Source organism: Lissotriton vulgaris, chromosome 5 (assembly GCF_964263255.1).
Source record: "Lissotriton vulgaris chromosome 5, aLisVul1.2, whole genome shotgun sequence".
Classification (NCBI taxonomy): Eukaryota; Metazoa; Chordata; class Amphibia; order Caudata; family Salamandridae; genus Lissotriton; species Lissotriton vulgaris.
In genome coordinates, this window is record NC_141693.1 from 1,914,204,022 (window position 1) to 1,914,230,552 (window position 26,531).

The window sequence follows — 26,531 nt, forward strand, 5'->3', positions numbered from 1 at the left end:
GAGCACAAGCATTTATGCACTGGATAGCACTGGTAAAGTCCTAAAAGCCAACAAAAATGGGTTCAGAAAACATGAGGGGTGAAGGCAAAAGGTTTGGGGCTGACCCTGCATGGAGGTCCCAATCCAACAACTACCTTAATGTGTTTGTGGGATTTGTATAGGGTAAGCGCTCACAATGTGTGCTTATTGAAACCTTAATACAATTGTATATGGCATTATGTAGGGCAATTTATTAAAACTCCAATCCCTATCGTTTTCCTTTTTTTGTACAAGTGTTGAAAAATTGTGGTAGAAACACCCTTTTTCAAAGGACAAATACATAAATGTGAGTACATCCAATAAGAAAAAATACTCTGTATGGATAAATACGGAAGAAAAGCGAAAACCAAAATATCTTAAAACAAGGAGCTTTATATATGAAAAGATCATTTAGCATATGTATATGCTAGAAATATTACCTCATTAAAGAACAAAAAATGTGACAATAATAACAAACTAAAATTGAACGTTTCAAAGCTACCACAACTTAGATAACTATTTCCAGATAAATACATAGATGTATCTGCTTAGCTGAAGCGGTACTTGCTTTTGGCTTAATTCTTATTTTCACTTGTCACTACTCAATGTTGTGAGGAACATTTGAAAATTCGTTGAGTATTCTGTGTCAGAGAAAAGGATAAAAAGAGCTTTAATTATAAAACAATAGAAGTGACAATCTATCTGGAAATCGGGCAGTGAGCTGGCCAGGAGAAAGACTCAAGTGAGACAAGGGGTCTCCATTTTAGATATGTCGTATTATCTTGTAGTGATGATTCCGACCTGTTAATATGAGACCAAAGTCTACCAAGTAATCTGATTAGTAACCACAGGTATGCAATTAGTAGTCTATCTACTCTGAATCAACAAGGTATAATCGGATTAGTCAACCCCCAAGAAAAAATTGAGAAACCACCCCAGTGCGATTGCTCGTATGGTTATTTACAAATAAAAAGTGAGTGCATCTTGACAATCCCCCTCCCCGGGTGCATTGGCTGATGCTTGTATTAACTACTCCTCACCTTGTACTGTGAGAATTTGAAAATGCAGTAACTTCCGGGCTTCACCATTCCTTTGGAAATGATATGATACATCACTAATGCTCACTGTAAGCTAGTGCGTGAGGGGTGGATAAGAGGGAGGAATGAGGGGTACATAGAATTATAGCTTGAGGAGTACCTGGTGGAGGGAAGGGTGAGATTATGTGGCGGATGAAGGGTTGTTTCAATAAATAGGAAAACAAGTAAGAATGGACTGATATGATTTGAGATCTAATGTATAATTCTTTTTTTATACAGCCACTTTTCCTACAGCACGGGGTAAGTTTCATAAATACTAATAAATAGTTTTGTTTAATCTAATACCATTGTTAGATTTGACTTAACAATTACTCAATTTTCTTCTTACTTTCAGAATGGACGTACATTAGAACTTGGGCAAGTGAGTAAAAATCTTTCATGTTGACAGTCAGAAACTCTTAAATCTGGATGGAGGCTTCCAGAAGCTGGGAGTGTAAGGGAGGGCAATGACAATGCAGACCAGGCACATACGACTGTGGGAGAGTATATAAAACATCTGGGGTCAAAGTAAGTTTATAGGCTGATTTGGAGCCACACTGTCACGTAAAGGTAACCTAACTCATATAAAACGTATTATTTAATGTGCTATAGGGGCACAACGTGTTGCCCCCTTAGAAAGGAGCCATCATATCATTGCAGTGACTGGCAACAGATGCAATCCATACTTTAACCACAAACCAGTTCTAACAAGTATTGGCAAAGCCAATAGGTCTCGCCTATGCAAGAGCAATTGGCTTTGCTAATGCGTTTAAGCCATGTTGTACACTCGCATGGCTACTGTTCAGCATGGCTAAAGTTTGTGGCATAGAGTGGGGAGGCATAAAGTGTAGTGGCGTAGAGTGGCATAGAGTGTTTTGGCGTAGTGTAAGTTGCATATCATGAAGGGACGTAGAGGGGCATAGTGTTGTGACGTAGAGTGGAGTAGAGTGTTGTGGAGGGGCTCAGAGTGAAGTGAGGTAGAGTGTCATAGAGTGGAGTAGGTGTGGCATGGATTCGCATAGAGTGAAGTGCTGTGGAGGGGCAAAGAGTTTCGTGGAGTGACACAGAATAGTGTAGAGTGTTTTGTCGTAGAGTAGAGGGGCGTGAAGTAGAGCATCGTAGAGTAGACTGATATAGAGTGGAGGTTCATAGAGTGGCGTATCACAGTGTAGTGCTGTAGAGTGTAGTGTGGTAGAGTGTCAAGGAGTTGGGTGTTGTGGAGTGGAAAGGCATAGATTGGAGTAGAGTGGCATACAGTGGAGGGGTGTAGAGTGGTAGCACAGATTGAAGTAAAGTGTCAGAGAGTGGAGTAAAGTGTTGTATCGTGGAGTTGAGTAACGTGGCACCAAGTGTTGTAGATTGGAGTGGCATTGGGTGGAGTAAAGTGACCTAGAGTGTTGTGGAGAGGCCGGAAGTGGCATACAGTGGAGTGGAGTATTGTGTCATAAAGTAGAGGGGTTGTGAAGTGTGGTAGAGTGGAGGACCGTGGAGTGATGTAGCATAGAATGGAGTAAAGTGGGCGAGAGTGGAGTGGTGTAAAGTGGCGTAGCAAAGAAGGCTGTACAGTGTCATAGTGTGTTGTGGACTGGTGTAGAGTTGAGGTGCCATTACATGCAGCACATTTTCAATTGAAATGGCTTATACATTTGCACAGATATACAGTGTTACTGATAAAACTATACAACACAAAAACTATAATGTGTGGAAATGGCATCAGCAAGTGTATTGAGTATTACAATATGTTTCCTCAGCACTTCAATTTTTTTTTAAAGTGCTTTTGTGCTTTACTAATTATGATATATTCTGAAATATTTTTAAAGTTTATTTACAGACATTGAAATGTTATTGTGTGCTAGAAACAATAACATCCTACAGTCTTTTGTCTCACATGTGTACCCAGTAGTATTGTAACATAAAAATCCTCTCGCTTTGAACTCCGAGAACGAAAAGTAAACACCGAGCTCCCTCGGAAGACAGACCCTGACATTTGACCTCAGCAAATATAACAGCATAAGAACTAAATTTAAAGACCTATTTAAAGAGAGAAAGCTTTTGGAAGGATACATTAAACAGATCTACTCCACAGGATGGACTACTCAATCTTGATAGCCTAAAACAAATAAAGTCAGCAAATAGAAAGCAACCAAATGGGAAACCACAAAGCCATTGGTAAGCAATGGGCAGAATGCATTCCCAGTGAAGCTTTTTGAACGTCCCCTAGATGTCTTCAGCAAACCAGACAGCTTCACTGTCGACTTCGACCTAATATGTAGTGGTGCCCCTGAAATCAGGCCTTATATTCCTCCTTCCTGACTAGTTCTTTCAGCTCTGGCCTTGGATGTGGGTCAGTGGCCTTGAAATCACTGTGGGTCATCTTTTACAGTTACATGTCTACATCTGGAAAGAGTTTTGAAACTCACCTCTCGCCTTTACCATTTAGCTTCCTGAATTGGAATCTTAAAATACCAAGTGTTGTTACTGTAACTTTAGATAAATCAACATTTATATTCTCAATAGGTTCAGAGTAAAACTAATTTCATATCAGTCACATATTCTTTATTGTGGTAACATTTTGTGGCTATTTGGGGGAAAACATGGCGGCAGGCGGCTGACTGCAGCGGTGCTCCGCTCCGTCTCGGTCCCTGATGCCTTGATCATTAGCGTTACTGACTCGCTCATTTCGGTTTGACTATGCGGCGGAATTGAGCAGGGTTTCTCGTAACTTTACACCTCTATTCTCGGAGCTCTGTGATACAGTTTAAAGCAAGTTGCTTTTACCTCCTACCTCGATGTGCTTCGGACATTCAGCAAGCCTCGGCGCTCAGGAGAGTGGGCGTAGCAGAGCCGCGGGATTGACCAGCTGCAGCGGAGGGGAATGTGGAGGTGAACGCCCTTTCCGAGGCAAGCCCACACCGGAGCTCTCACGCTGGGAACAAGCCGCCTGCGATCTCCGCAGCGCCAGGCACTTTCGAAGTCTCCGCAGGGAACCCTGTACTAGCGGCACCTCTCACAGAAGCAATTCGACATTTGGAGCTAGCGTGTTACAGCCCATAAAGCCAGACGGTGGTTTTGCTTTGCTCCTCACAAAAGCCTCACAGGAAGGTGAAGCTAATGAATCAGACACTGTAAGTAAAAACCACACTAATGAGGAGATAAATATCAGAAACAATTGGAAATCCACAAGCTCAACTTTGGCACACATGACCACTGCAGAGTCTGCTAGGAAGCTAAGAGGTAAGAGCGCAGCAAAGGGCTTGGTGGGGACCAGTATATCCCGTAAAAAGAAAGCTAAAGGTGCGCTGCAAGTTACGGAAGAGGAGGCTGGCGGGGGGGTTTCTGAGGTAAGAAAGAGCCCTCAAACCAATGCAAAATTAAATTCAGATCAGGAAACATCCTCTTACCTTTCAACTGAGGTTAAAGCAAAAAGGGGCAGGAAACGCTGTAAAGCGAAACCCCCTACAGCTCCCATACCTAAAATCACTCCATCTCTACGCTCATATTTCAAAGTAGTTCCCCAAATCTTGAATATTGGGAAAGAACATCTCCAAACTAGCAACAACATTACAGACTTCGAAACAGGTTCAGAAATCATGCCAATCAATGGGCAGGTCCTGTCCCTGGTGACTGAGGCCTCAAAGTCCGCCTCAGCTAATTTTTTAGACAATCAGCTTCAAAAGACTAGTACTGACTCCTCTCATATACCACAGATGGCAGAGAGGCCATCTAAAGAGGCTGAAGTAGAGAGTCCAATGCCTAAAAAAACGGCAGATCTAGCTACGCTAAATTCTGATGCCCCCGGGGCAGTGGATGAAACGGTATCACCCTCTGCACCAGCAGATGTAGCCACAGTCAACATGGAAGATAATTTTGAGGCGGGAATATTTTCCGAACCCCCTTTGATGACATCCCAAGAATTAAGCGACGCAGTCGGGTCATGCACAGAAACTATCTCTGTAGCTTCTATACAATTAATGTTTGCTGCGCTATCCGCGGAGATTAAGCAAGGATTTGCTGAATCTGCCTCCAATCAGAGGGAGATAAGAAGTTTCTGCGAGTCTCTTGATGAGAGAATAGGCACCTTGACGCTGAGAACACAAGCATTGGAGGAAACTGTGGGTCAAATATCGATGAGGGCCGAGGGCACTACGGAAGACATCACAAGATTAAAAAAAGAAGATCTAGCCCTCTCGGAGAGAATGGAGCTCTTACAAAACAATGCAAGGCGTAGTAATATACGCATCTTGAATGTTCCTGAAGGAAGCGAAGGCACGGATATCAAGAGTTACATAATCACTTTACTAAAGGAAACTTTAAATCTTTCCAATTCTATTGAGGAGCTAGCAACGGACATTCAATGTATACATAGGGATCCTTTTAGACGCAACCCACAGCGGACTAAACCCAGGAAAATTCTTGTAAACTTTCATACCTACTCCTTGAAGGAGCATATCTTAAATCAAGCACTCAAGCTAAAATCACAAACATTCAAAGGCTTTAACTTTCAGATTCGCTCGGATCTCTCCCGATTTACTTTAGATAAACAGTGGGAGCTGGGCCAGAGGATGGACGCTTTTCGTAAATGTGGCGCTACAGTTCAGATGGGTTTCCCTGCATCTCTATGCATATCATTATGCTAGACAACAAAATGTACAACATTAGATCAGTGCAGGCTGCAGATGATCTCCTACTATCCTTTGGTAGCAGGAAACAGAGGGAGTAGAACTGAGATGAGTTGAAACAGCTAATAAGAACGCCACCAACTCTTAATCCCCGAATGCCTAAAATTATCTAATCCTCACAAATCGTTATTGGATAAAATATAGCATGAGTAATGAAGGCATGAAATCACCGTGTGTGGAAAAAAAAAAAAAGAGAGAGAATGGGCGAGAAAAAGGGGAAGGACAAAGAAAAAGAGAAAAAAGAAAAAAGGGGGTAGTAAAAGAAAAAAAAAAGGAAGAGAAGGGAAAAAAAATAAAATAAAATAAATAAATAAAAAAATAAAGGGAAAAGGGGAAAAAATCATAATAATAAGATAAGCACAAAATCTAAAGGCGAGTCATAATATTAGTAGAAGAGGCACACAGGGTCGAGATGGGGAAGAGCTAGGGGCACTTACTTCCGGAAAACTTTCCGGTTGGTAAGTACAGGGTTTTCCCGGGGTAGGGAGGGGGGGTGGGAAGGGCACGGGGGGGGGGTTGGGGCACAAACACATCTCTAAGAATGAGCTCCAATCTTTTTATTTAAATAAGTTTTTGAATACAATGTTCTTTACTCATCTTAAGCCAAATAGCATGAATTCGTATAAATTGTCACATAGTTTACCAATCTTTTTGTCAGTCCCACCGAATAACCTAAACTCACAACACAATCAGTAAACTCAAACTATTATCCTGGAATGTTAATGGTCTCCGCACCAAGCCTCGTGCTAATAGAATCATGCAATATTTACGAGATACCGATGCGGGGATCATTATCCTCCAGGAGACACACTTAATTCATAGTGAAATACTTGAGTTGGTTCAAAGGAATAGATGGATAGAATCTTCAATTTCAACAACACAAGGTTCTAATACACGGGGGGTCTCGATTCTCTTCAAGAAATCCGTAAGGTTTAAGATTAAACAACAGAAGGTCGATTCTGGAGGGAGATGGGCCATCGTAGAAGTAGAGTTAGGACAAATCAAGTTAACATTGGTGGGATATTATGGTCCAAATATTGACGATCCCTCAGCACTGAAAACCCTATTCAACCACTTGTTAAGTTTCCCAGACCTGGTGATTATCGCTGGAGATTTCAATATCACTCTGAATCCACTCCTCGACAAATCACCTAACAGTAGACAGAAAATTAACTCTAAATCCAGAAACTGTCTTTTAGGTTTAATGAACCAATATGATTATATTGACATCTGGCGGTTTAGAGAGGGTCAAAAGCAAGACTTCTCATTCAGGAATTCGAAGTATAGGCATAAATCTAGAATTGATTTTATTCTTACTAGTAGAGCTCTGGCTGATGACATTACCTCAATACACTACACTCCAATGCATCTCTCTGACCACTCTGCAATTGAGTTAGAATTAAAATTGGCTACGGCACCTCTTACAAGAATGTGGTCCTTTGACAGGTCTCTACTCTCATCCATAGAAGATACTGAATTTTTACTGTTAGAAACACGTCATTTTTTTAACACTAATAAGGGTACTGCCTCAATAGGAACTATATGGGATGCATTTAAGTGTACATTAAGAGGCCTTATCAAAAATAAAGTAGCCTATAGAAGAAGACAGTATTCAGAGGAAGTAACCTCCATTGAAAATAATATTTTGGCAGTTCAGTCTGATATTGACAACATTGATTTAATAGACAATCACAACCTTGCCGAAAAACACGCAGAGTTGGAAAGGTTAAAGTACACACTATCGGCAATTCTAGAGAAACGTGTCTTGCAGAGATGGGAGGCAAGCAAACTTTCGCATTTCCAATATGGGGAGGGGGCAGGGAAATTGCTTGCCTGGAAAACAAAATCTGACCGGGTCCGAAACAATATCTTCTCTGTAACATCCGCGGGGGCACCTTTTCCAGGGACGAGGAGATCAGAGTAGCTTTCAGAAATTGTTTTCAATCCATATATCAGGACGATCTGAAAGTTACAAAACAATAGAGGAAGTGTAGAGGAATTGATAGAATCACCCTCCTTGTAGATCCACATAAACAAAAAGATTCTATCAAAAAACTGGGGTGCAAGTGTTTGGTTTTTGTTTTTTTATATATATATTAAAAAAAAATGTTTTGGAAGGGGTGGAATAAGGCTCTTCCTCAGATTGGTGAGATGAAGGCACTATGTGCTTTTAAAATACCCCTCACACACTAAGAATCCCATAGTGTCATGCTTCATCATGGGGGTCTTCCCGTCCCTCTACGGGGCAGGGCGTGCTACGACCTACGGGCTACGCGGGAGCACTATTTTTTGTGATTAAAGACTATGTGTTAGTGCATTGTGAATAGGATTTGTGAAGTGTAGGGACCTTGTGATGTGAAAATGAAAAATTAAAAATTCCCTGGCTAGTGGAAAAAATCATTTTATTCGCTTCCCTGGCTGGGAATGTTAAAAAGGGGTTTGTGAGGTAAGGCTGTTGGCACCTACCGGGTCGACATGTTTCACAGACAGTCCCCCACTGTCTGCTCATCAGGATCTCTGATGGTCCCTACTATAGGATACTCAGTTCTAGCGTTTGCCTAGAGTCCTACAAATTGGTAGCAAAAATAAGCTATCAACTTGTGCTTCGGGGCATGAGTTGGCCCAGGGTGAAGCAGAAAAATATTTTCAAAATGTTTTTCAAAAATATTGTCAAAAAAGACACAATGGTCTCTGTAAAGAAAAAGAGAAAAATAAAGATAAAAGTAAAACATACAGTTGATGTGTACATTTTTTTGCACTTAGTTATCAGTTATTCACCCATTTTTCTTTTTCTGATATACATTCATACATATATGTCCATGCTATATTGGCCATACCTTTGGACATTAGTCATGTTTTTGCCCAAGGTAATTTGCTCCATTTCGTTGAGCCTGTTCATTTTATGCAAACACACATTTAATCTTAACAAAAACACACACATGTAACTCTCACATACAGGCGGACACCCTTGCGCAAATCTCCATGTTGAGCGTTTGTTTTTTGCAATCGGTTTACTCGTTGTACGAGTTTCGAGTGCAAGCCTTAGTAGATAGATAGATTCTAGGAGACAGGATATATACATATATACAAGACGTGCCCCTTCGTGTCTTGGTAATTCTTTGTTGTTGGGCACTTGTTATTGCACTCGGTTTACTCGTCATCTGAGTTGTGAGTACAAACTGAGTTCTTACAAAACTAAAGATGAGCGTAAGTATATTAGTATGTACATACTTTTTTTGTACTGATTTCTTGCCTCATGAGCCGACATACGAGGGTTCTCAGACGCGGTTAACTGAAAAAGTAAATAGATAAAAGCTGCGCCCTTTCGTTAGGTTGCATAGTTTTTCGAGAGCCGATTTTTACCTTGTGTTCTTTGTTCCGCTTTGATCGGCTGCCTCTTACTTACTTTACCGCCAGTGTCTGATGCTTCATTCCTGCCCCCGTGTCGGTCCAAAGTTTCACCAGCTCTGGATTGTTGACATTCTTTTATGAATGCCGTTTGTCTCTTGTCAGCGTTTCCTATCTGGGTGTGGAAGCTAGACTGCTAACCCAAGATGGCCGCCCATTTTTGGAACAAGTAGTGATACAAAAGAAAGCAGTATTTCTTCTATGTTTCTTTTTTCAGAAATATAATATTTTAAATTATTAAATCTTACATATTAACATATCTGAGGTATATTGGGGATATTTAGAAGTGTTTAGAGAAATTTAGAGACATTTAGAAAAAGATTGGTTCAAGGAGGCTGTGTATCTAGTAATTAGGCTCAGATTTGTATTCAGGGCTGGGCCGCATCGTTTTTTAACTATCCCTACCAGGTCCTATCCTTTTTAGTGTAGGATGTTGGTTTTGGTATTTTGCTGGATAGTGAGGTTGGACTCTGAGTAGCCGCCTTATTATGATTTGGGGACAGTTTTTCAAGCGGCTGAAAGTACATAGTTACAGTCGGCCCCATGGAATGTCATTGTTTAAACCGTTTTTATTTGATTTGATTCTGAAGACCCACCTTTGTTCTTTTTCAAGGAGTTGTTCCTCCCTTGCCACCAACTCAATTATTGTCCAACGCATTTCTTCCGCTTTATGACCCATTTCTAAGAAGTGATTTGTCAGTTTTGTGCTGGATTTTTTACATTTCACAGTGCTTTTGTGCTCGCCTATTCTTATCTTGATGGCTCGGCTGGTCATACCAACGTATTCCAAGTTGCATGGACATTTTATCAGATATACGGCATTTGAGCTATTGCAATTACTGAAGTTTCTCTGCTCCCATTGGGTTCCATCGTTGAAGGTGATCGTGGTGCTTTTCTTAGTCAGGCAGCAAACCTTACAATTTCCACAGGGGTGGTGGCCTTGTACAAAGTTTGCACTCCTTGTGTTGTTATTGCCAGCCAATAATTGAGTTGGTGGCAAGGGAGGAACAACTCCTTGAAAAAGAACAAAGGTCTTCAGAATGAAATCAAATAAAAACGGTTTAAACGATAACATTCCATGGGGCCGACTGTAACTATGTACTTTCAGCCGCTTGAAAAACTGTCCCCAAATCATAATAAGGCGGCTACTCAGAGTCCAACCTCACTATCTAGTGAGCTAAAAAACGGTGATGGATCAAGCCCTGATCTTTGGACTGGGTAAGAGTGGTCTGCTTAATTCAGACACTCTGTTCATCACCACCCCCTTTTCTGAATCATTTTTGTCCACCATAAGTGTGGAAGGGTATACTCAGATGTGAGTCCCTAGCTCAGTGCACCATCAGGATTCAAGCAAGCCGGGCCGAAGACGGCTGAAATGCCAGAAACCGGTCCCCGGTAGCTTGTTTCCTTCCCAGTATAAGAATTGGCTTGGTAGTTTGGTCTGCCCTGTTCCCATGATGCACTGGGCCAGGGTCAGACTAATTTGCATATAGCCAAGTTCTGAGCTGGGATGGTGCAGTGAGCTAAAAAACGTGATGGATCAAGCCCTGATCTTTGGACTGGGTAAGAGTGGTCTGCTTAATTCAGACACTCTGTTCATCACCACCCCCTTTTCTGAATCAACCTCACTATCCAGCAAAATACCAAAACCAACATCCTACACTAAAAAGGATAGGACCTGGTAGGGATAGTTAAAAAACGATGCGGCCCAGCCCTGAATACAAATCTGAGCCTAATTACTAGATACACAGCCTCCTTGAACCAATCTTTTTCTAAATTTCTCTAAATTTCTCTAAACACTTCTAAATATCCCCAATATACCTCAGATATGTTAATATGTAAGATTTAATAATTTAAAATATTATATTTCAGAAAAAAGAAACATAGAAGAAATACTGCTTTCTTTTGTATCACTACTTGTTCCAAAAATGGGTGGCCATCTTGGGTTAGCAGTCTAGCTTCCACACCCAGATAGGAAACGCTGACAAGAGACAAACGGCATTCATAAAAGAATGTCAACAATCCAGAGCTGGTGAAACTTCGGACCGACACGGGGGCAGGAATGAAGCATCAGACACTGGCGGTAAAGTAAGTAAGAGGCAGCCGATCAAAGCGGAACAAAGAACACAAGGTAAAAATCGGCTCTCGAAAAACGATGCAACCTAACGAAAGGGCGCGGCTTTTATCTATTTACTTTTTCAGTTAACCGCGTCTGAGAACCCTCGTATGTCGGCTCATGAGGCAAGAAATCAGTACAAAAAAAGTATGTACATACTAATATACTTACGCTCATCTTTAGTTTTGTAAGAACTCAGTTTGTACTCACAACTCAGATGACGAGTAAACCAAGTGCAATAACAAGTGCCCAACAACAAAGAATTACCAAGACACGAAGGGGCACGTCTTGTATATATGTATATATCCTGTCTCCTAGAATCTATCTATTACTAATGCTTGCACTCAAAACTCGTACAACGAGTAAACCGATTGCAAAAAACAAACGCTCAACATGGAGATTTGCGCAAGGGTGTCCGCCTGTATGTGAGAGTTACATGTGTGTGTTTTTGTTAAGATTAAATGTGTGTTTGCATAAAATGAACAGGCTCAACGAAATGGAGCAAATTACCTTGGGCAAAAACATGACTAATGTCCAAAGGTATGGCCAATATAGCATGGACATATATGTATGAATGTATATCAGAAAAAGAAAAATGGGTGAATAACTGATAACTAAGTGCAAAAAAACGTACACATCAACTGTATGTTTTACTTTTATCTTTATTTTTCTCTTTTTCTTTACAGAGACCATTGTGTCTTTTTTGAAAATATTTTTGAAAAACATTTTGAAAATATTTTTCTGCTTCACCCTGGGCCAACTCATGCCCCGAAGCACAAGTTGATAGCTTATTTTTGCTACCAATTTGTAGGACTCTAGGCAAACGCTAGAACTGAGTATCCTATAGTAGGGACCATCAGAGGTCCTGATGAGCAGACAGTAGGGGACTGTCTGTGAAAAATGTTTACCCGGTGCCAACAGCCTTACCTCACAAACCCCTTTTTAACATTCCCATCCAGGGAAGCGAATAAAATTATTTTTTCCACTAGCCAGGGAATTTTTAATTTTTCATTTTCACATCACAAGGTCCCTACACTTCACAAATCCTATTCACAATGCACTAACACATAGTCTTTAATCACAAAAAATAGTGCTCCCGCGTAGCCCGTAGGTCGCAGCACGCCCCGCCCCGTAGAGGGACGGGAAGACCTCCATGATGAAGCATGACACTATGGGATTCTTAGTGTGTGAGGGGTATTTTAAAAGCACATAGTGCCTTCATCTCACCAATCTGAGGAATAGCCTTATTCCACCCCTTCCCAAAAATTTTTTTTAATATATATATAAAAAAACAAAAACCAAACACTTGCACCCCAGTTTTTTGATAGAATCTTTTTGTTTATGTCGATCTGAACGTTACTCAGAATGACATCATGAGCTGGATGGAAGGTATCTATCTACCATCTTTAACATCAGAACAGAGCTGTTCCTTGGATGAGGAAATAACCATCACTGAGGTAGAAGAGGCTATAAGGAAAGCAAAATGTGGTAAGGCTGCAGGCACTGATGGTTTGCCATGTGAAATATACAAAAAACTTATCACAGAGGTCTCTCCATTCCTAGTTACCCTTTTTAATCAAATTCTTTAAGAGACGGTGAATTGCCGCCCGAATCATGGGATAATGCCTCCATAATCCTTATCTTGAAGCCTGGCAAACCCTCCTCAGATTGCGGCTCATATCGGCCTATTTCTATACTAAACGCCGACTATAAAATCTTTGCCACTATATTAGCCAATCGGCTGGGCCGGGTATCGCCTCATATTATAGCTCCAAACCAAAAAGGGTTTATAAAGGGGAGACAGCTTAGTGAGCTCACTTATGAATTACTAGGCTCTATAGATATTGCTATAAAAGAGGCTATCCCTTTGGTTGTCCTCACGTTGGATGCTACCAAGGCCTTCGACAGGGTGAATTGGCTATACTTGTCGGAGGCCTTGAGGAGGTTCAACGTAGGGGACAGATTTCGGAGAACGATAAATTTGTTATATCGGTGCCCATCTGCCTCACTATTGATAAATGGAGGTTTGACGGAGCCCTTGAGGGTTACGAGAGGAACTAGACAGGGTTGTCCCCTGTCCCCCCTCCTCTTTGATGTGTACATTGAACCTTTCGCTCAAACCTTAAGAGACAGTATACTCATTAAACCTTTTATTTTTGGTGGCTGGGATAAAAAGGTGGCACTTTATGCGGACGATATTATGATTTTTACTACGAGTTATGAGGAAGCATACCCAGAGATAATTGAACAGGCCCTCAAATTCGGCAAAGTGTCAGGGTATGAAATTAATGCTTTAAAGACAGAGTTAATGTCCTGGAATATTAATATAACTGATAATAACGGGACATCCAAAACCCAAATTCGTTATCTGGGGTAAACATAGTTAAAGACATCAACTCGATTGCTTCTCTAAACTTCACCAAAGTAGCTGCAGAGTGTCGGAAACTTATGAGAGACTGGTCTCATCTTCCGCTTACTGTTTTGGGTAAGGTCAATCTGGTGAAGATGAGTATCCTACCGAAAGTTTCTTTTTTGTTTAACTCAATTCCACTTTGTTTTGATTCTAAACTAATCTCTAAGTTACAGAGCGTGATTACCAGCTTTATCTGGAGTAGTAAGAGCCCGAGAATTTCGTGGAAAAAAATCAGGCGACGCAGGGAGAAGGGAGGGCTCGCCGGTCCAGACCTTCAAATATACGCTTGGGCGTTTCAGCTTTCGCACACGCGCATGCTGCTTAAAACCCCTACATCAACAGGGCTGGGCCTTCTTTTTTCCACATTATTGGATTGTGAAAAAGTAGACCAATTTGGTTTTATGTTTAAATTTGGCGACCCAAAATTCTTTAAGAAAATTAAATTGAAAATCTTACAAGGGATTGCATCTACTTGGTATAAAGTGAGGCAAGCGACAAAGGTTGGCTACTATTCTGGGAGGGCTCCTATATGGAACTTGCCCGCCCCCCCCTTATGGACAATAGATGCCCTTACTAACCCGCTAAAAGAAGCTGGCATCAATAGTTGGGATGACTTGTTTATGGATGGGTCATTACTTCCATGGGACTATTTAATTAATAAAGTAGGCCCTAGTCTGTCGAGATTTAAATATATTCAGATCTCCAGCTGGACACAGTCATATAAAGAGCAGCCAGAACGAATTAGTAAACTCCCTATAGGTGGTCATAGTGATTTGGTAACTTGCCTCTTAGACAGCCCAGTGGCAAAGAAAGAAATTTCATGTTGGTACAATAAAATAATCGATGAAATAGATACCAACTTTCATCTACCCACATCACTATGGGCTGAACTAATGCAAGGCTTAGATGTGGAAGAGCTCTGGACTGCTTCTTGCTCGACGCTCTGGGACCTAGTTAAACCTGCGTGGCTTCGAAGGAACCACCTCTTTACTATACATAGGGCATACTATTCCCCCCAAAGGCTGACTAAGTTTTCTCTAACAGGCCCAGTCCTATGCCCAAGATGCGGGTTAATCGCAGCATCAGACATTCATATGTTTTATGAATGTCCAAACCTATCCGCTTATTGGGAAGCCATCAAGATTAAGCTATCGCAGTCTTTGGGTGAACATATCTCTATAGACCTCCCTCTTGTTATCTTTGGTCTTAAAAGTAAAACCCGCAACGCCGCAACCAATCTGTTATTCTATTCCATTCTAGCGGCACGTAGGGAGATATGTAGACATTGGAAAGATGCTCAACCACCTACAGTGAATGAATGGCGAGCGTCACTTCTTCAAATCTCCAAACTCGATCTCGCCAGAGCAGGAAATCCCATTAGGAGAGCTTTTTGGGCTATGCTAGGATAGCAGGTACAAACCTGTTTTTTTTTTTTTTTCCCCAGGTCCTATGATTAATGTGTGCATTGCTTATCCTTGCCACCATGACTAACAGTTTTGGTGTTATGCACAGCCCTAAGCAAGATCATGTCTGGCCTATGTGTATGGTGCTGATGGGAAATGGTCTACCTCCCTCCCGTATGAATTCTCCCACCAGCTATAAGCTGAGACAGCACAGAACATGACCATTCGCCTTTTTGCTCTGTGGCGGTCTTTTGGTTTTGATAGATTGGAGCTACGCACGCAAATGAGGATAAAAAATAAATTAATTAATTAAATTAAATTTAAAAAAAAACATTTTGTGGCTATAGAAATTCAAATTATATTTAGCAGCTTGTCAGTCCTGATCCTGAGCAGTACAAACTCTTAACAATTTTGTTAAAACCCTAGCTAAACTAACTTTTACTTTCTCTCCGTCCTGCAGTGCATCAGGTTTTGGTCTCAGTACAACTCTGCTAATGCACTTCAATCCTGAAGCCATTTAGTCAATGGACAATACAGATAATTAATTAAAAGCAAAAACAACAGAACATTGAGATACAAATAAATCTATTTTAAACGCTTGGACAGTTGCCACAAGTGAGCTCTAGAATGTATGTTTTAGAATGAGATTCAATACCAACCCTGAGCCAACTCCCTCTCATTCCACCTGTGTGTGAGGAGGATGTTTGACTTGGCCTGTGTGTGAGGAGAATGTTTGAGGTACCCTGAATGTGAGAAGGTTGTCTAATCTGCCCTGTGAATGAGGAAGATGTTTGCTGTACCCTTGGTGTGATAAGAATGTTTTTTTCTTTTTTTTATCGAGTGGATTACCAACAGAAAGAAAAACGACAACAAAAAGAAAAAGACAACACAATTGCATAATACATCTTATATACATTAAAACAGTTGATTCCTGAATACATCCATAAAGTGCTAGTGCGATGAAGATAAAGTGCAAAGAGTGGGATCAAGGAATATCAACAACATATAAGAAATTACTGCATATATCCACTAGGACAATTAATTCATGAATGCATCAGTAAAGTGCTAGTACGTAGGGATTAAGGTGCTAACAGTAGAAGATCGATGATAGAGTGCAAATATCACTAAAATATACGAAAGAGAGATAACCATTATTAAATATTTCGATAGCAGCATCTTGTTTTACATCCAATTAAGATGGACCCATCACGCAGCAGGAAATCAAAGTGGCCATCCGATCTCTTAACCGAAGTAAGACTCCTGACCAGGACTGACTATCGGTAGAGTTTTATCAGACTTATTCTACGACCCTAGTACCCATCTTGGAGAACATCTATAAGGCATCCTATGAATCTGGTCACCTGCCTAGCTCGACGATGCAAGCCTCAGTTATTTCAATCCCAAAACCCGGTACGGACACCCTTGACCTCACCAATTACAGACCCCTCTCAATGCTCTCTATGGAGTATAAAATACTCAGTAAAGCCATAGCTCTACGAATACAGGCCCATCTCCCGGCCCAAATACATCTGGATCAATGCGGATTCCTGCCGGGGAGGAGCACGTCCCAAAACACGAGGAGGCTCCACGCCCTTATGGCTGCTACGCCACCGACTCTCCCTCAGGCTGGCTGTGTCGCACTAGATCTCTGACAAGCCTTTGATTAATTGTCCTGGACATTTATGTTTGAGGCCTTGAGACGCTTTGGCCTCCCCGACTCCCTGATACGATGGATCCATCTGTTGTACACGCACCCAACGGCTAGAGCACGCACGGGCCGACACATCTCCTCTAGTTATGACATTTACCAAGGCACCCGACAGGGTTGCCCGCTGTCGCCCCTGTTGTTTGTCCTGACCCTTGAGCCCCTGGCGATCGCCCTTCGGACCAGGATGGCTGAGATGGGCATCTCCATCAGAGGAACACACAATCTGATATCAATTTACACAGATGACATCCTATTGTATTTTTGGGACCTAGAGGAGAACCACTCGGCCCTAGCGACTATTTTTGACCGGTTCACAACTGTGTCGGGCCTGGCGATCAACCCGGAGAAATCGGTAGGATTTTACTTCCGAGACAGACAACGGCCTGCCCACATACAATTTGGCACCTCCCAAATTCCGATAGCATAGACTACCTTCAAGTATTTGGGCATAAATGTCTATAGACGACCGGAAGACCAGATTGAAGGCAATATTCGGCGGGCCATTACCGGCCTTCGTAGTAGTGTGCAATTCTGGACGTCTCTGCCATTGTCCGTCATGGGTAGGATAGCCGTCTCTAAAATGGTCATGCTCCCCCGCATGCTTTATTATTTTGTAAATCTACCGGTTCTCCTCGCGCAACATATATTTAATACATTAAATACACCCTTGATCACCCTCATCTGGGGCTCTGGACGGCGGAGAGTAAGTCTCAAGAAACTTCAATCGGGAACCAGAGGGGGAGGCCTTGGCGTGCCAGACTTTCGCGGTTATTATTACGCGAGTCAATTACAATGGCTGTCACGATGGGTGGCGGGTAGAAATTTGCATGAAATTGATTTCACCAGCGACCGGATGGCACGCTGAGAGCTGCACTCCCTCCTATTCCCCAGGGCCAAGATACCCCTGGATTGCCACCCTCTTTTGCACACCGCCCTGACATGCTGGCGGAAATCTCTGGAGTATACGTCAACGACCCTGCCTTATGCCTATAATATTCCCCTGTTGGGAATCCCAATGCCACAGGGACGACTGACACACCGTAGATTACAGCCCTGGACGGATGCGGGGGTGGGACAATGAGTCAGATGCCTAAAGTGTAAAGGGAAGAAAAGAGAAAAGACTGTGCGAAGAGGTTGATATATGTATATACAATGTAATATCTGATTGCAGTCATGAATAAAGAGTTTTAAAATACATCCAATTAAAACCAAAATGATAAAGTGCAGTTTAGTAAACAAAGTTAGATGCCCTCTTGGTGAAATACCATCTATATAATGGGTTAGCTCTATGACCCTTTGGGGGTGTGAGTGTTGACTTCCATTTTAAAATGCATTGTTGGAAAACCCTGACCAGGTCACTAGAAATCTACGAAGAGACTCTATATGTTTGGTGAATGCTTCCTCCCAAAAGCATGTCTTGGCCATCTACTCTTGCCAGTGCTGGATCGAAGGCGACTTATCAGACTTCCAATTCTGTAGAATTAGGAACCTAGCCTAGGCGGGCTCAAAGCGGCCGCGGCCGCCATCTTTGGTTGGGCAGGACAGGCGAACTCCATCTATGCCACTCCCCCCACGCTCCTCCTCTACTTAAACGGCCACTATGAGTCCGCGCAGCGGACGAGCGCAGCGGGGGCGCCGTAGGCGCGCCGGAGTTGCGCCAGAGTCAAGCCCGTCTGCGCCCGTCCGCGGCCGACCGGGGCTAGGGGCACCCCTTTCTGCCCAGCTGATTAGATACATTCCATCACAGCTCTGCTCCTATTGGACCCCCGGCACCATTCCTCCCGCTATATTCAACCGTGTGACTTCCTTTGGTTTGTTTACTTCGCCTCCTTGTTCTCCTCCGGAGATTGTTTCCCAGCTGACACTCTTGCCTCCTACCCCACTCCTCACCCCCCGTCCTCCTTTAACCCTCAAACACCGGTATTCAACATCTCGGCTGCCCTACTCAACACCCGGTCAGCTGTTCAACACCAGTTCGAGTTATTCGACTATATCGACACGCATGAACCTGACCTCTTGTTTTTAGCTGAGACCTGGTTCAGAGCGGACTCCCTGCCCAACGTTCTAGCCGCATTGCCCCCCTCACATTCTGCCATCCTTGCGGATCGGCCTGAGGGCAAGATGGGCGGAGGAGTAGCCTTGATAGCTTGCGCTGATCTACATTTTCAGATTCTTCCCTCCCCCGTAATCCCAGAAGTGGACTACTTGGTAGCGCGTTCGACCTCATACCAAACCCCTTTGACCTGTGTCCTTATTTACCGCCCCCTCAACTCACCTCATCTTTCATTCCCTGTTTCCAAGATCTCCTGGCTACTCTGGCGATAAACAATTCGTCAGTTTTAGTCTTAGGGGACCTTAATTATTGGCCTAACGACCCCGCCGAAACCTCCCACTCTAAGGATTTCACTGATCTTATGATTAGTCTCAACTTTGTACCTTACATTCATAGCCCTACTCATATTCATGGTCATGCACTGGACCAAATTTGGGCCCTAAACGTCCCTACAACGCCCCCCATTATCTCTCCCTGCCCTTGGTCGAACCATTCTCTCATCTCCTTTTCCCTTGCACTATCCCCTGAGGTTAAGCCCCCGCTCCCTAAGAACATCTGGATCAGGAAATGGGGCAAAGCCGACATGCCGTCCCTCTGCTCGTCCTTGCCCGAGACCAGCCCTGACCTCTCAGGCCTTCCAGCCCCAGTTCAACTCGAATCCATTAATAATTGGCTGACTCAATCGGGCGACGAATTCGCTCCCCTGAGGTGGATTACGGTCAAGCGGGCTCATGCAGCTAATAGGTGGTTTAACTCTGACCTCAAGGCGAAAAAACTAGCTGCACGGAGAGCTGAGCGAGCTTGGAGGAGAGCCTATTGTCCTTTACTAAAATCCGCATACCATTCTGTCTTACAGACTTATAAAAAAGGCATCCTTGACGCTAAGACAGAATACTACTCAGGCAGGATTTTAGCGGCAGAGTCCCAATCCAAAGAGATCTTTGCTAACGTCCATGAATTGGCAGCATCTGACAGAGCTACGGCAACGATCCCTCCCTCTCATCATCTGTGTAACTCGCTAAATGAGTTTTTCATTGAGAAGGTCGCACAGATTAAAATTAATATACCACCTCCTTCGTTAACATTTGTTAATCCGTCCCCTCCCCCTTCTACCTCCAAATTGACCAGCATCCCCTTGCTGACCAAGGACTCACTCCTCCCTTTGCTTCGGCGGGTGAAGTCGGGTTCCCCCTTGGATTTTGGCCCCGCCTATGTCTTAAGAGAGATTTTTTCGGCCTGCCCCACCCCTCCCCTTACGTTCTTTAATGACTCACTAAGCAATGGTGTTGTTCCCACCCATCACAAATCAGCTGTCATCATCCCGATTTAAAAAAAAGCTGGCGCTGATCCCTCGTCCCCATCTAACTACCGTCCCATTTCCCTTTTGCCCTACTTGGGAAAAGTCTTAGAAACCCACGTTACGAGTACCCTGAGCACTTATGTGGAGGCAAATCATTGCCTCTCCTCCTGCCAGGCGGGCTTTCGACCTCTGCACTCCAGCCCTTGTCCTTTTGGACCTGCCCGCCGCTTTTGACACGGTGGATCATTCCATCCTTCTCACTCGTGTCAGGGCGGCGGGCATAGAGGGCTCTGCCCTCTCCTGGCTCAAATCCTTCCTGTGTGATAGGGCACAGGCTGTCCATCTCGCTGGTTTTGCTGCCTCTTCTTGAAAGGTGGAGTGCGGCGTCCCTCAGGACTCTTCCTTATCCCCTCTGTTGTTTAATTTATACATCTATCCCCTCAGTTTTATGTTGCAGCAGCTCGAGGTCACAGTGTTTAATTACGCCGATGACCTCCAGCCTATTTTTAATCTCTCTCACTCCCCCTCTTCTGTTCAGAACTTTCAAACTGTTATGTTATTCATCCAAGATTGGATGAACTGCAACCACCTCAAACTCAACCCTGACAAGACAGAGTTGGTCTTGACAGGAGGTGGTTGCAGTCCCTGGTCCCCCTCGTTTTGGCCCCTTTCACTTGGTGTGCCCCCCTCCCTAAAGTTAAAACCCTTGGGATTTTCCTTAACTCCCAACTCTCTGTAAACCCCAGGTCAGTTCGGTGGTTTCTTTTTGTTTTTTCTCCCTCCGGACAATTAGGAAGATATCCCGCTTCTTCTCCCTTCCGGCACTGAAAATAATTGTGATGGCAATGGTGCTCTCGCGCCTCGATTATGGGAACATAATCTATACCGGCGCACCGGCCTATGCCATACACCGCTTGCAGCTAGTGCAAAATCAGGCTGCCCGTCTGATCCATGGGTTACCCAAATTCCATCGAGTCACCCCATTGCTGAAATTATTGCACTGGCTGCCTGTGAGGGAGCGGGCCTTATTTAAATTAGGCTGCCTCACCTTCCAGGCCAGGATGGGCACTGCCCCTGAGTTCATATGCTCAGCCATCAAACCTTACCTGCCGGGCAGAGAACTCCGCTCTACCCACATGGCACTCCTGGCCACACCCCGCTTTAAGAAAAAGAAAGCAGGCGGGGCGAAATTCGCGGCCCTTACACCTGTCTTCTGGAACTCCCTCCCCATGACACTTAGATCCTCAACCTCCTATTTGGAGTTCCGGAAGAACCTAAAAACCTTCCTTTTTTCCAGAGCTTTTGCCGCCTAGCCTGTCTTTTTTGTTGCTGCTGCTGGTCGCAGTCCTTAAAGCGCCATGAAACCGCTGGGTATAAGCGCGCTCAATAAATGTTTTTACATTCAAATTCATGCTTTGGCTATAGAGCAAAAATATTGCTGATATTTTGACAACTGCTGGACTTCTGTTGAACACCCAAAAAGAGGAAGACGCTACTAGCTTCCATTTCCAGAGACCACACAGAAATGTCACCTCTAGCCGCAAGTGTACTTCAACAACGAGGTCTCATATGGCTCATAAGCAGCTGTAGGATTGCAATCTAAAACCGGTAGGTAGGCTGTGTCCTTAAAGAAACACTTTACAATTTCCATGCGCTCTCATGTGACACAATAAACTCAACAGAGCCCCATCTTCTTCCCTAGAACCCTGATGTTCTCTTTTATTTTTTTTATTTATTTATTTTTTTTTTTTTGAAAACCTTTATTTATCTCAAACATAGTACACAGCGTCTGCCTACAACCACTGCTGGCCGGCCGCTATGACAATATACAACCTTCCAAAGTACCTTGCTTGCAACAGTTGGCAAAAAATTAGCAGCACTACAATAGACTGGCAAGGAAACACCGGAAAAGGATAAAGAGGGTTTTGTTTTATAATTTTGACGAATCGTCCTAAAGTCAGACAGGGTAGCAGAGTGGGCGAACTACATAAGAGGATAACCACAAGTGAAACATCGTTATAAAAAATACTGAAGCTTTTTACTTCTTAGTTTCAGGTCCTATTAGGTTTCCTCTTTTTTCTGTTTCTGTTCAATTTTTCCCTGTTGTGTTATGAGATTAGTGTGCAATTCAAAGCGTCGGGACACTCTTTCGAGTAGCCGCACGCTATACAAAAACCCGTATAACATAACATAACATAACATAACATTACGACAAGGATAGCTAAGCACAAAGGTACATGTCGCCCTAATTAGCGCCCGCCCAATCAATATATCACATCAGGAATTGCAACCTAGCTCGACTACGATATGATAGGATATAGGAGGGATCACTACATACAAGCAATAAAAGGATCCGACGACGTGTGGAGAGGGGCATTCATTACATGGGAAAATGCGTGATAGGATATGCGCCCTCAATTGGTAGCAGAAGAGGGAAGGAAAAGCAGGATATGCAATCATCCAGTGACTATGCATTAAAATCGATATCTTGGTCATACAGTCAACAGAACATGTGGTAAAGACATAGGCACAAAGCGCAAAGAACAGCCCGGAAAAAATAAAAAAACAAAACCCCACCTCCCGTCTGACCCAAGATATGAAGAAGAGAAAGAGAAGGAAATAAGAGAGAGAACAAGAAGAAAAGGCCATAGAAACAAAAAAGGAAGAGAAATCAAGCCCCAACCCCCCCACCCTGCACGTCGAAGAGGCTACGGCCCTCCCCCCCCAAGAACGTGCCTGTCGCCCCGAGAATACCCACATAAGGGAGAGATTTAGGGAGGAAGAACAGAAGAACCTGATCTATACCTCCCGGTGAAAGCGGAGGAGGACATATCAAATATACATAAAGCAATCAGTATGCGCAACCACGATCGACCATCCCCGAGCCCCAAGACCAATACAAAACCAACACTCAAATTCCCGGCTCGTGTATTACAGTTCCAGCTATAAGAGTTTCAGCAGGCAAAGAAGAAAGAAGCAGCCTCAACCCAGCCCCTTACGGTCCAATGTGTCAACAGAGTCCAGCTGCACGATAGCCATCCCGGACGGGGCAGGCAGACCAAACGGCCACGGCAGGGTAGAATGATGACCGTCACGGAGTGTCCAGCACGGAGCCCAGCATGCAAGAAGCGTATCAGAAGGAATACCATGCAGCATTAGGTCGCCAAAGAAAGTCAATCCGAGCAGTAGCATCACTTCCAGGGGCAGATAACAAGTTCCATCAGTGGACCACAGTGAAGTTGCCGGACGTGGCTTTCGTAGGAGAATCCCTCGCCGCCGCGTGGGACCATGAGTAGCAGACGTCTCCCGGGCTAGCGCATGTATTGACACGGCGAGGGTCGGATCCTGCGCCAGTGGCGCAACTGTGGACAGCTGAATAGGCAATCCGCAGTAATAGGGCATAGGATGTGGCGCAGCGCCCAGCACTCGCGGACAGGTTTGGTCGGTCGGTTGCAAACTGGATGAAATGGCGGCCAGCCGGTCCTCCAGGTCTCTAGCAGCAGCACATTGGGCAGCACGTAGATCACTCAGGGCTACAAGGACGTCAATAATCCGCAGGGGCGCCTCAGGAAATAAGGGTGCAGCAATTCCCTGTACGTCGGGCATATCATCAGAAGTCGGTGTTCGAGATTGAACGCCATCATCCCAGGGGGCGAGTCGATCTTTGAGTTGCCACTGCACACATCGCTCACAGGCGTATGCCATGTCCTGAAGCCGGACTCCATCGCCTCTTGCAATCAGCCGAGCACCCCGCCGGCGCTCACAGCAACATAGCCAAACAGGGGGCACCGGGGCAGTCCAGTCCATTCCTGCACCTCCCACGATGGCAGGCGATGTAAACAATAAGCGGGCTCCAGCAGCACCGTGGGGCAGTCTCTCGCCAGTAGCGAGTGGCAGCTCTCTAAGATGGCGTTCGCCACGGAAGACGATACAGTGTATCGAGGATTGCCGTCCGAGGGCCGGGATGACGATACATTGTGGCGTTCTCAGCTTTGAAAGCAGCCTGAGGGGCAACGCAGCAGGTTGGGCTGCCGCGGCAAGGAATTGAAGGCAGCAGTCGTTCCTCAGCGGTCAGCGCCGCCCAGGCCGAGATGGCCGCCGCTGCCGCTCTCGGGGCCGGCCACACACGCAGGACAAAGACCTAGGCTCTGCCGCGAGGCATCAGGGAAGGGCGAGGGCGCACCGTCACCGTCACTGCACGGAACACGAAGGTAGGCACACCCTGGGAACCGGGTTCGTATCCCGACTCCGGAATCACCGATGAAATTCAGGATCTCTGGCAGGATAGGGCAGGAGACGGGAGGAAAGCGAGACGGTCGGCGGAGCCGAGGAATCAGGCGGCCATCGTGGTTGCTAGCTAGGCTCCTCCCCTGATGTTCTCTTTTAGGAATTGAAACGGGTAGCAAATGACAAGCATTTCATTAGAGCAGCCTTTGTTTGGTGCTTAGATGAAAATGACCTTGTTGTCAAGTAATTATCCTCTTTTCAGGAATCACAGATCACCCATGCCATTTCTAGAATTACTCATGACCAGAGATGCCCTTCATGACCAGAGATGCCTTTCAGATGTGCTCTTAATCACCTCTTTGCTGACCTGTAGATGAGTGTTTTTATCCCTACCATTTCATTACAGAGACCTTCAATGACCTTCACCAACCTTATATCCTATAGGCGTAAAACTATAACCTCCTTCCGATCACTCTGTCCCCCATTCCTAAACCAACATTAAAGTCCAGCTACTATTTTCTTCCTTGTACTCAAACAGGCATTGCTGGTGTGATCAATGAATTTAGCATAGATTTGAATAAAACTTGGAGCCATTTTTTCTACTAAATCAAAGTGGAATCTCACCTTCCACCTTATTATTTCATTATATTTATCTAGATTGTAACGAAAAAAATCTGATGAAATGGGTTATAAAACTCCCTACAATGTAAAGACATAGTACGAGGATCTCTCGCCACCTTTCAATGTTTAATGTGTCACTGAAATCGAATCTCTCTATATCCACAGGATTTAATGTTTTGTACCATCCTCTGTAGGAACATTCCTCCTTTGTGCTGCAATGCATTGAAAACATTCCTGCTTACATATTATCGGCACCTAGTGTCTTCCATAAGGATCTAAATCTACATTGGGGTGGTGACGAAAATTCAGTTGTGTCCTATTTTGCATTTTAAGAATAATGATCTGATACATTACCGTACCAAACCTCAACACGAAAAGAGCTCCATATTGGACCACATTATTTTGTAGAGGATCTCTTGTACGTGAATTACCTCATACCAGTAGGCTGGTCAGACTACTCTAAACACCTTCTAATTCCTTCTCTCTCAGAGAATATGAGGAATATGAAAGCCACCCTAGCATACAAAGAGGACTTTTTAGGTATTAAATTGGACCTAAAGCAGAAGCATTTAAACTCCAACGACAAGAGTCACTTAAATGGAAGGCAGGGTGAGCTTTACTGCGGTTGGCCTGTACACTTTGAAAAGAAGTGGTCAGACACTCACTCAAGAACTTAAAGCTGTGCATTTCAGAATGGAAGATCAAGATGGGATAGCTCAAGAAATAATAAGTGCCTGCTTGGGGTGCCGAAGAGTGTGAAATAGAGCCGGATGGAGTATTTTGTAGAGCGACTCTGTCTGATAGCTTCCTGTTGAAAGGGCCCACAGGTCACTGGCCCAAGACGAAGCTTGGAAACAATTCTGTTAAATCCCTCATTCCAAAGGTTCAGAACTACAGGGATGGTGGGTCATTTCCGAGGGTTGTTAGCGAGTCTGGATACTTTTTGAATGTTACTCACAAAGTATTATTAATTATTTAATGATTGCAGCGCACAGGTTCACACGCAATTTGGATATCTTGAGGAGGTTGTGAGAGCCTAGAACATCTGATATACCATACAGCAGCTTGCACAGCTTGATAGAATAGTGCAGGTGAGATCTCACCTTTTTTTTTTTTTTTTTTACTGACGTGGCTGCAACCTTCACCATTGCTGCTGACAACTTGATGGACTGAGAACTACTCCTGGGCTTAATCTCTACTATTGTATTCTGATTCTGAGTGAAACATTTTTGTCGCCACATGATTTGCATCTTAACGTCAAATGTCCAGGAGCAGGAATGGGTTAACATTCTCACAGAGAAAATTAAACAGAAACAGTCCCACGACGTAGGCGACTGTCAAGTACCACCAACAGGCATGGTTCAGTCCCCAGTGTATGAATTAGTCATATTAAAAAATCATTCCCATTATGCAACAGAGGATATAATAAATAAAGGCAAAAGCGACAGAGCTCCCGGCCTGAATGGTATCCTGCAAGGCACATTAAAAAATGATTTGGAATACTGGAGT

At 43.9% G+C, this 26,531-nt stretch overlaps 1 protein-coding gene across 4 annotated transcripts in view; it reads left to right on the forward strand.

Annotated features, from left to right (window-relative positions):
- LOC147717708 (E3 ubiquitin-protein ligase TRIM39-like) overlaps nt 1–26,531 on the forward strand; it is a 332,681-nt gene that overhangs the window by 237,662 nt on the left and 68,488 nt on the right. For 2 of the 4 annotated variants that reach the window (XM_086920552.1, XM_086920551.1), the window contains 2 exons: nt 1,335–1,355; nt 1,450–1,476. In XM_086920552.1, coding sequence (XP_086776678.1) covers nt 1,335–1,355; nt 1,450–1,476 — 48 coding nt within the window. The remainder of the gene's footprint in view (nt 1–1,334; nt 1,356–1,449; nt 1,477–26,531) is intronic. The other 2 variants (XM_086920554.1, XM_086920553.1) reach the window with 1 other exon arrangement.